Here is an 11665-nt window from a genome sequence, read left to right on the forward strand (position 1 = left end):
GGCAGGCTCCCCACTGAGCAGAGAGCCTGATTTGGAGCTCAATCCGAGGACCCTGAGACCATTACCTGAGCCAAAGGCAGAGGCTTAACCCACTGAGCCACCCAGGCACCCTGCCTTCTCTATTTGTTAAGAGAAGGCAGAGAGTTAGGACACTATAGTGGTTAAAGCATGGACTATGGAACCATATTGCCTGGGTTGCCACCCAAGTTGGGCCATTTACTAGCTCTATGACCCTAGGCAACCTTTTTCATCTGTCTGTACCTTAGTTTTCTTGTCTTTAAAATGGGAATGTACCTTAGAAGGTCGTTATGAGAATTGAGTTTGTGTGTGTCGGCGGGTGGGGGGGGGAGGCATGGGCGGGTGTACGTGCACAGGCACCATTTAAAACACCACCTGGCATATAACAACCGATATGCAAATATGTTAAATAAAGCAAAATTTAAAAGCTCTAAGCTTCCTTTAACTATTTTCACTAATTCCAGTTTGATATTTGCCTCAGTTTGCACATCTGTAAAATGGGGACAATAAAGGTACCTACTTTGTATGGTTATTATCAGGACTAAGTAATTTAATATAGAGAGAATTAGATATCTACAGTATTTACATTGTCTAGAACGGATTAAGCACTATGTAATTGTCAGCCATTACTATTATTAATTTTTAAAATGAATGCTTGGCTAAGCTCATGTAAGTCAGTACTGCACAACTTTAAAATATGCTTAGTAGTGTTTACATGATGGCACTGATCCTAAGAAGCAAAGCCCATAGGATAATACTGGAGCTGAAATTTTACCCCAGTAGTCAATCATTCAAAAAAGCTTAGTGGTGAAGTCTGAGAACAGTAAAACCTCCCAACCATTGCATAGCCCACTTAATACTCATCAATAAAGCTGAGGTTTATTGTTGAGGTAAAGTTTGAAATAAACTTTGAGATAAAAAGGAAAAAGCCTAAATTTGCATCTATAAAGGCAACTAATTGAATTTATTTTTTAACATCTCAGTACATTTTCTTTCTTTTTTAAAAAAATTTTATTTATTTATTTGACAGACAGAAATCACAAGTAGGCAGAGAGGTAGGCAGAGAGAGAGAGGAGGAAGCAGGCTCTCTGCCGAGCAGAGAGCCCAATGCAGGGCTTGATCCCAGGACTCGATCCCAGGACCCTGGGATCATGACCTGAGTCAAAGGCAGAGGCTTTAACCCACTGAGCCACCCAGGTGCCCCTCAGTACATTTTCAGTAATAAATCTAAGAAGGAGAGATAGAAAATTCAAACTCCCATGCACAGTTAGAAGAAATTTTTATACTGGGAAACACAGTTAACTCCTGGCTCCCTACTTAATCTCCACCTACGTGGAGTAAACTATTATTTTGTCAAATATGTAAGAGAAGGAAGTTGTAAGAAGGGTCAGGTCCTGGGGTTGGATAAAACAACACCCTAATCATAATTTTTAAGATGTTAAGAGCCTAGTATAAAGAAATAAAGATATTGTGGAAGGACTTGACAGTGCATAGATGACAAATGGGACAAATAAGATTCCTAGTGTGAGGGAACCAGAAATAAGTTGGAACTTCATACTGAATGAATGGGGATCATTGCAGGACACAAATTGTGAAGTTAGAAGTTGTATTTCTTATACTGAATTGACAATAACTATTAGTGAATCTCCTTTGAGAAGAGATGGAAATTCTTCAGTGGGAGAGGATAGAGGCAAGGGGAGATCTCAGTTGAGCAAAAGAGAAGGTCTGTTGTGAGGAGACAGGATATAATATAAAAACTCCAGGGCACCTGGGTGGCTCAGTTGTTTGAGCAGCTGCCTTTGGCTCAGGTCATGATCCTGGACTTCCAGGATCGAGTCCCGCATCGGGCTCCCAGCTCCTTGGGGAGTCTGCTTCTCCCTCTGACCTTCTCCTCTCGCATGTTCTCTCTCACTCATTCTCTCTCAAATAAATAAATAAAATCTTAAAAAAAAAAAGCTCCATTGTGAATTTGTAAGAACACCATAAAACCTTTAGTGATAAGGATAGGTGACTGGGGTGATACAACTGGGGAACATACAGGATAGGATGTTGTGGTTAAGTGTCAGGAAATACTGTGGAATTCTAAGTTTGAAAGCACAAGATATGATGTGGGAACCATTTTCTAGATAAGGGGATGGAACGCTCTATAATGTGACAGGACAGGGTACAAGAGGAATTCTAGATTTATAAAAGGGATGGTCTAATAAAACAGGACAAGACATGAGGCTCCCATGGACTGGGAAGGATATATTAGAAATCCCAGTAGAAAAGGATGGTGTTTTCCTAGTTTGAGAAGACAGGGGAAAGACAACCCTAGAGGGAAATAAGATAAAATAATAATAATAATAATAATAATAATAATAATTTAGAGAAAGAGGATGGCAAAATGTGGGGCTAACAATAAAAGAGAACTGCAGGAGGTGGGGAGTAGTTTTCAAAAAAGATAACAAGGGGGGAGTATCATTAGAAAAGTAGTGGCCCTTGGGGGGCTGTATGAGATGTTGTGGAAAGTCTTATGGGAAGGTAAAGAGGACACTAATATGAGAAGAGAGTGGACAGGCATGACTATATTGTGATAAAAGCAGGGTGCCTAGTATGAGATGTGAGAAAATAATGTGAGGACCCTAATGGAAAAGAGTGAATGCTCCTCAAAACAGGAGAGCAGAAGACTAAAAGGAACCCCTTTTATTCTGATAAAATCAGGGGCTTTAATGTGAGAGGACAGGACAAGTTGTATTGTAGGACTCTCATTCCACTGGAGAAGATGACAAAATGGTAAACCCCCCAGGGAAAGAGAATAAAAGGGCCATTTTCATTTTGTGAAAAGGGGAGACAGTGGGATAAAACAAGGCATACTGTGGGGTCTTAAGTGGGAGAAGCTGTGAAGCACTTCAGCCAGTGTGAGAGGATCATGGAAAAAGGATGAATTCCAGTGTTGGAAAAAAGAGTGCTAGTAAGAGAGTACAGGAAATGTTTTGGGCTTCCTTAGTAGGAAGGAATGCGAAAATGTGGGGCTCCTAGTTGGATACTTTGGTGGTATTCATAGTGCAAGCAGTTTAACGATACAGGGTGTTTTTTCTCAATTCTGTAGGGTGGGAGCCCCCAGAACGAGAACACCAGGCACAAGTGGTTGTCCTGTATGAGAAAAGGGGGCTCTAGTGGAAAGTGCCAGGAGATTCTTGTGGGTATGGCCAGGGAATAAGGGAAAAAACCCTCAGTGGGAAGCGATGGCAACATGCTGGGACACTCGTGGGAAGACTGTGAAGAAATACTGTGAGAGGTCAAGGCTGAAGACGAGGAGTTCTCCCGAGAGCTAAGAACAAACAACCCCCTCCCCTCAAAAAAAAAAAAAAAAAAAAAAAAAGCCCTGCAGCGTGAGGGCTAAGAACACGGGGAGGGAGACGCCAGTGTGAAGGGTACAACAGACAATTATGTTGGAGCATAATTTCCCCACCGTAGGTGCCCAGCTCCACTTACCCAGGCAGAGTTCAAAGACGTAGGCGTAGTAGGACCAAAGCACAACGAGGACAATAACGAGCACTGGCACCCAGGAAAGTACTCGGCGGCAGCACCGTAGCCCCCCGGACAGAGCCATCTTCCAGCTCCGCCGCATCTTTGGATCGAAGATCGACCGAGCAGGCCTGCCAGCGCTGAGTCTGAACTGCCCGGCAGACAGCTGGGAGGCAGGGAGGCACGCTGTGCGGCGCTCCACTGCCTAGCCTGGCGGGAACCGTCTCAAGGAGCAGATACCACCTGTAAGGCTGCGGGGCAGAGCGCGCCCTGCCTGGCACGACGGGCGTGAGTCTTGGCGAGGAGGAACTGGCCTTGTTGGAGCGGAAGGTGATCCGCCCGGCAGTCGAGGCTGGGCACGCTGGGAGGGAATGCAGCCCCTCCCCTTTCCCCCTTCTCCACACCCTTGCCACAGCGATACAGGCAGAGCTAGACCTCTGCAAAACGGTGAAGCGCAAGAAATTTGGGTCCGCCCATCCGCTTTTACTGCACTGCGTCCCCCCACCCCCCATCTCCTTTCTGATCTCTTTCTGGTTTTGTTGTTGTTGTTGGGTTTTGTTGTTGTTGTTGTTTGTTTGTTTTGTTTTTGGTCTCTCTGTCCCCCCCCCCCCCCAACACAAACGCGGGAGCACACGTACACGCTGTACGAAAGATGCCAGCCATAGCCTCTCAAGACTGAAAGGTTAACCAACCCCATCCTCCCACTGCCGCTTGAACAATGTGCTTAACGCGTAGTGCCGCAATCACTGCTTAGGTAAGTCAGTTCACAGGACGCTCTCTCCTTCCTTCTCCTCCCTTACCCCTGAGTTTAGCTTCGTCCATTTTGGTATGGAAAAACGAACTAAGGGAACTTTAATTCTGTGAGGGGTCAGGGAAAGATGCAAAGGTAGTAATATTTAAACAGCTTTAATAGCAAATGTTTGCTAGTCAGACGAGAGGGGAAGGATCTTTCAGATAGAGGAAGTAACGTTTGCAAAAGCATAGAGTCATAAAAATCCAAAAGTGTCCAAGGAACAACTAATATAGCTGGAGAGGGTGTGTGAAGATGAGAGGCTGGACTGAGACTGGGAATAGAGGCTGAGGGAACAGTGTGAGGGTCCTTATACGCCCTGCCAGGGTGTGTGAACATAATCCTATAAAGCAGGTTACTATGAACAGCCATTAAAGGTTTGGACAATGGAATGACATTAGCGGAGATGTATTTTTGTGAAAGAACTGGCAGGATTTGGGAGAGGAGGACGGCCTGGAAGCCCAGTTAGCAAGCAATTTAATTCAACAAATGCTTTGGGATGGTTGCTTTGTGTAGGTCAACTTTGGTATAAAAAGAATGAATAAACAGGAGGCCTGTTCCCATGAAGCTCATCTTCTCTTCAGGTGTTCAATGACATAAGCATAATAATGGAAGTATAGTAAGATTTTGACACTTATGGATTTGAAACTCACTGTTGAATGATTTCTAAAAGTCTATGACATGGAGAAATTTGTGATTTTGCTGAGACCATGCCTTATTCACATTCTGTAGTGGGAACAAGGATTTCAACAGGGTTGTGCTCTATTCTTTATGGTTATATATGCTGTGATTTCCTGAAGCAATAAGAGCTTTCTTGTTTCTTTTCAGACAAGTTCATGGTGATACTACTAAATTAATGATGTAGTGAAACACAGACTCATTTCGGTTGCAGTATTTATCTTAATAAGTTAATTGATTATTTGAGTCCAAAGGTTCAGACATAAATATTTAAATATTATTTTCCATCATTATTGAGGTATAGTTGACAAATAAAAATTGCATATATTTAGGGTGTATAATGTGATCATTTGGTAGGTATATAGACTATGAAATGATTATGACAAGCTAATCAATGCCTCTGTTATCTCATAGGTACCATTTTTAAATTTTTTTATTTAATTTCTTTTCAGTGTAACAGAATTCATTGTTTATGCACCACACCCAGTGCTCCATGCAATACGTGCCCTCCTTAATACCCACCACCTGGCTCCCCCAACCTCCCAGCTCCTGCCCCCCCCCCCGCCCTTCAAAACCCTCAGATTTTTTTTCAGAGTCCATAGTCTCTCATGGTTCATCTCCCCTTCCAATTTCCCTCAACTCCCTTCTCCTCTCCAGCTCCCCATGTCCTCCATGTTATTTCTTATGCTCCACAAATAAGTGAAACCATATGATAATTGACTCTCTCTGCTTGACTGATTTCACTCAGCATAATCTCTTCCAGTCCCGTCCATGTTGCTACAAAGGTTGGGTATTCATCCTTTCTGATGGAGGCATAATATTCCATAGTGTATATGGACTACATCTTCTTTATCCATTCGTCTGCTGAAGGGCATCTTGGTTCTTTCCACAGTTTGGCAACCGTGGCCATTGCTGCTATGAACATTGGGGTACAGATGGCCCTTCTTTTCACTGCATCTGTATCTTTGGGGTAAATTCCCAGTAGTGCAATTGCAGGGTCATAGGGAACCTCTATTTTCAATTTCTTAAGGAATCTCCACACTGTTCTCCAAATTGGCTTCACTAACTTGGATTGCCACCAACAGTGTAAGAGGGTTCCCCTTTCTCCACATCCACTCCAACAGATGTTGTTTCCTGTCTTGCTAATTTTGACCATTATAACTGGTGTAAGGTGGTATCTCAATGTGGTTTTAATTTGAATCTCCCTGATGGCTAGTGATGATGAACATTTTGTCATATGTCTGATAGCCATGTGTATGTCTTCATTGGAGAAGTGTCTGTTCATGGCTTCTGCCCATTTTTTGACATGATTATCTGTTTTGTGTATGTTGAGTTTGAGAAGTTCTTTATAGAGCCTGGATATCAGCCTTTTCTCTGTACTGTCATTTGCAAATATCTTCTCCTATTCTGTGGGTTGCCTCTTTGTTTTGTTGACTGTTTGCTTTGCTGTGCAGAAGCTTTTGATCTTGAAGAAGTCCAAAAAAATGCATTTTCGCTTTTGTTTCCTTTGCCTTTGGAGACATATCTTGAAAGAAGTTGCTGTGGCTGATATCGAAGAGGTTCCTGCCTATGTTCTCCTCTAGGATTCTGATGGATTCCTGTCTCACTTTGAGGTCTTTTATCCATTTTGAGTTTATCTTTGTGTACGGTGTAAGAGAATGGTCGAGTTTCTTTCTTCTACATATAACTGTCCAATTTTCCCAACACCATTTATTGAAGAGATTGTCTTTTTTCTACTGTATGTTTTTTCCTGCTTTGTCGAAGATTGACCATAGAGTTGAAGGTCCATATCTGGGCTCTCTACTCTGTTCCACTCATCTATGTATCTGTTTTTATGCCAGTAACAGGTACCATTTTTTGATAAATATTTTTATTGAGATTTATTTTACATACAACATTGTGTAAATGTAAGGTGTACATTTTTCGAAGTTTTATTTACATTCCAATTACTTAACATATAGTGTAATATTAGTTTCGGGTATACAATGTAGTGATTCAACAGTTCCATACAACACTAGGTGCTCATCATAACAAGCACACTCCTTAATCCCCATCACCTATTTAACCATTCCACCCACCCAACTCCATTTTGGTAACAATCAGTTTGTTTTCTGTAGTTAAGAGTCTGTTTTGTAGTTTGTCTCTCTGTTTCTCTCTCTTTTTTTTTCCTTTGCTCATTTGTTTTGTTTCTTAAATTCTACATATGAATGAAACCATAGGGTGTCTGACATTTTCTGATGGACTTATTTCCCTTTGCATGATATTCTGGTTCCATACATGTCATTGCAAATGGCAAGATTTCATTTTTTATAGCTGAATAATACTTCATTATATGTGTATGTGGTGCATATATATATATATATATATATATACCACAAATATATACAATCTTCTTTATCCATTCATCAGTTGATGGACACTTGTGCTGTTTCTGTAATTTAGCTATTATGGATAATGCTGCTAAAAACGTTAGGGTGCATGTCTCCCTTTCACTTAGTATTGTATTCTTTGGGTAAACACCTAGTAGGGTAACTGCTGGATCTTAGGGTAGTTCTATTTTCAACTTTTTGAGGAACCTCCCTACTGTTTTCCAGTGTGGCTGCACCAGTTTGCATTCCCACCAACAGCACAAGAGGGTTTCCCTTTCAGTTTTGTCCTGTTGTTTTGAGCTATTGATTTTAGCCATTCTGACAGGTGTGAGGTGATAGCTCAGTGTAGTTTTGATTTCCATTTCCCTTATAATCAGGGATGTTGAACATCTTGTCATGTGTCTGTTGGCCATCTGGCTGTCTTCTTTGGAAAAATGTCTATGTCTTCTGCCCATTTTTAATTGGATAATTTATTTTGGGGGTTATACATAAGTTCTTTATATATTTGAATTACTAACCATTTATCACATAAGCCATCACAAATATCTTCTCCCATTCCCGTAGTTTTATTTTGATAAAGTCCCAATAGTTTATTTTTGCTTTTGTTTCCTTTCCCTCAGGAGACATATCTAGAAAGAAGTTTCTACAGCCAATGTTAAAGAAGTTACTGCCTATGTTCTCCTGTAGGGTTTTATGGTTTCTGATCTTACATTTAGATCTTTAATGCATTTTGAATTTATTTTTCTGTATGGTAAAAGAAAGAGTGGTCCAGTTTCATTCTTCTGCATGTTGCTGTCTGGTTTTCTGAGCACCCTTTATTGAAAAGAGACTGTGCTTTATCCAATGGATATTCTTTCCTGCTTTGTCAAAAATTAGCTGACCGTATAATTGTGGGTTCATTTCTAGGTTTTCTCTTCTGTTCTTTTGTTTTATGTGTCTGCTTTTGTGCCAGTACAATACTGTTTTGATTAGTACAGCTTTGTAATATAACTTCAAGTTTGGAATTGTGAAGCCTCCAGCTTTGCTTTTTTTTTTTTTCAAGGTTGCTTTGTCTATTCTGAGTCTTTTCTGGTTCCATACAAATTTTAGGACGGTTTTTTCTATTTCTGTGAAAAATGCTAGTGGTATTTTGGTAAGGATTGCATTAAACGTGTAGATTGCTTTGGGTAGTATAGACATTCTAAGATATTTGTTCTTCTGATCCATGAGCATGGAATACCTTTCCATTTCTTTGTGACATCTTCAATTTCTTTCATCAGAGTTTTCTAGTTTTCAGAGTACAGGTGTCTTACCTCTTGGTTAGGTTTAAACCTAGGTATCTTACTGTTTTTGGTGTAATTGTAAATGGGATTGATTCATTATTTACTCTCACTGCTGCTCCATTATTGCTATAGAAAGCTGCAACATATTTCTGTACATTGATTTTGTACCCTGTGACTTTACTGAATTGTGTATCAGTTCAAACAGTTTATTGGTTGAGTCCTTTGTGTTTTCAATATAAAGTATCAAATCAATCATTTGTAAATAGTGGAAGTTTGACTTCTTCCTTGCAGATTTGGATGTCTTTTGTTGCATTCTTTTTTTTTTCTTTACATTTTTTTAAATTAATTTTTTATTTTTTATAAACATATATTTTTATCCCCAGGGGTACAGGTGTGTGAATCACCAGGTTTACACACTTCACAGCACTCACCAAAGCACATACCCTCCGCAATGTCTATAACCCCACCCCCCTTCTCCCAAATCCCCTCCCCCCACCAACCCTTAGTTTGTTTGGTGAGATTAAGAGTCACTTATGGTTTGTCTCCATCCCAATCCCATCTTGTTTCATTTATTCTTCTCCTACCCACTTAAGCCTCCATGTTGCATCACCACTTCCTCATATCAGGGAGATCATATGATAGTTGTCTTTCTCTGCTTGACTTATTTCGCTAAGCATGATACGCTCTAGTTCCATCCATGTTGTCACAAATGGCAAGATTTCATTTCTTTTGATGGCTGCATAGTATTCCATTGTGTATATATACCACCTCTTCTTGATCCATTCATCTGTTGATGGACATCTAGGTTCTTTCCATAGTTTGGCTATTGTGGACATGGCTGCTATAAACATTCGGGTACACGTGCCCCTTTGGATCACTACGTCTGTATCTTTAGGGTAAATGCCCAATAGTGCAATGGCTGGGTCATAGGGCAGTTCTATTTTCAACATTTTGAGGAACCTCCATGCTGTTTTCCAGAGTGGCTGCACCAGCTTGCATTCCCACCAACAGTGTAGGAGGGTTCCCCTTTCTCCGCATCCTCGCCAGCATCTGTCATTTCCTGACTTGTTGATTTTAGCCATTCTGACTGGTGTGAGGTGATATCTCATTGTGGTTTTGATTTGGATTTCCCTGATGCCGAGTGATACGGAGCACTTTTTCATGTGTCTGTTGGCCATCTGGATGTCTTCTTTGCAGAAATGTCTGTTCATGTCCTCTGCCCATTTCTTGATTGGATTATTTGTTCTTTGGATGTTGAGTTTGCTAATTAAGTTCTTTATAGATTCTGGACACTAGTCCTTTATCTGATATGTCGTTTGCAAATGTCTTCTCCCATTCTGTCAGTTGTCTTTTGATTTTGTTAACTGTTTCCTTTGCTGTGCAAAAGCTTTTGATCTTGATGAAATCCCAGTAGTTCATTTTTTCCCTTGCTTCCCTTGCCTTTGGCGTTGTTCCTAGGAAGATGTTGCTGCGGCCGAGTTCGAAGAGGTTGCTTCCTGTGTTCTCCTCAAGGATTTTGATGGATTCCTTTCTCACATTGAGGTCCTTCATCCATTTTGAGTCTATTTTCGTGTGTGGTGTAAGGAAATGGTCCAATTTCATTTTTCTGAATGTGGCTGTCCAATTTTCCCAGCACCATTTATTGAAGAGGCTGTCTTTTTTCCATTGGACATTCTTTCCTGCTTTGTCGAAGATTAGTTGGCTGTAGAGTTGAGGGTCTATTTCTGGGCTCTCTATTCTGTTCCATTGATCTATGTGTCTGTTTTTGTGCCAGTACCATGCTGTCTTGATGATGACAGCTTTGTAATAGAGCTTGAAGTCCGGAATTGTGATGCCACCAACGTTGGCTTTCTTTTTCAATATCCCTTTGGCTATTCGAGGTCTTTTCTGGTTCCATATAAATTTTAGCATTATTTGATCGATTTCTTTGAAAAAGATGGATGGTACTTTGATAGGAATTGCATTAAATGTGTAGATTGCTTTAGGTAGCATAGACATTTTTACAATATTTATTCTTCCAATCCAGGAGCATGGAACATTTTTCCATTTCTTTGTGTCTTCCTCAATTTCTTTCATGAGTACTTTATAGTTTTCTTAGTATAGATTCTGTGTCTCTTTGGTTAGGTTTATTCCTAGGTATCTTATGATTTTGGATGCAATTGTAAATGGGATTGACTCCTTAATATCTCTTTCTTCTGTCTTGCTGTTGGTGTAGAGAAAGCTTTCAGTTTTTCTCCATTGAGAATGATATTTGCGGTAGGTTTTTCATAGATGGCTTTGATGATATTGAGGTATGTGCCCTCTATCCCTACACTTTGAAGAGTTTTGATCAGGAAGGGATGCTGTACTTTGTCAAATGCTTTTTCAGCATCTATTGAGAGTATCATATGGTTTTTGTTCTTTCTTTTATTGATGTGTTGTATCACATTGACTGATTTGTGGATGTTGAACCAACCTTGCAGCCCTGGAATAAATCCCACTTGGTCGTGGTGAATAATCCTTTTAATGTACTGTTGAATACTATTGGCTAGTATTTTGTTGAGTATTTTCGCATCTGTGTTCATCAAGGATATTGGTCTATAGCTCTCTTTTTTGATGGGATCCTTGTCTGTTTTGGGGATCAAGGTGATGCTGGCCTCATAAAATGAGTTTGGAAGTTTTCCTTCCATTGCTATTTTTTGGAACAGTTTCAGGAGAATAGGAATTAGTTCTTCTTTAAATGTTTGGTAGAATTCCCCAGGGAAGCCGTCTGGCCCTGGGCTTTTGTTTGTTTGGAGATTTTTAATGACTGTTTCAATCTCCTTACTGGTTATGGGTCTGTTCAGGCTTTCTATTTCTTCCTGGTTCAGTTGTGGTAGTTTATATGTTTCTAGGAATGCATCCATTTCTTCCAGATTGTCAAATTTATTGGCGTAGAGTTGCTCATAGTATGTTCTTATAGTAGTTTGTATTTCTTTGGTGTTAGTTGTGATCTCTCCTCTTTCATTCATGATTTTATTTATTTGGGTCCTTTCTCTTTTCTTTTTGATAAGTCTGGC

At 40.4% G+C, this 11665-nt stretch overlaps 1 protein-coding gene across 1 annotated transcript in view; it reads right to left on the bottom strand.

Moving 5' to 3' along the window:
- The window catches only part of ZDHHC15 (zinc finger DHHC-type palmitoyltransferase 15), a 191318-nt gene extending 187445 nt beyond the window's left edge, over nucleotides 1–3873 (bottom strand). The window contains exon 1 of the mRNA XM_004779927.3: nucleotides 3496–3873. Coding sequence (XP_004779984.1) covers nucleotides 3496–3631 — 136 coding nt within the window. The 5' untranslated portion in view covers nucleotides 3632–3873. The remainder of the gene's footprint in view (nucleotides 1–3495) is intronic.
- Nucleotides 3874–11665: the final 7792 nt, after the last annotated feature.

The sequence above is a fragment of the Mustela putorius genome, unplaced genomic scaffold (assembly GCF_011764305.1).
Source record: "Mustela putorius furo isolate JIRA1106 unplaced genomic scaffold, ASM1176430v1.1 tig00001114_pilon_pilon_pilon, whole genome shotgun sequence".
Taxonomy (NCBI): Eukaryota; Metazoa; Chordata; class Mammalia; order Carnivora; family Mustelidae; genus Mustela; species Mustela putorius.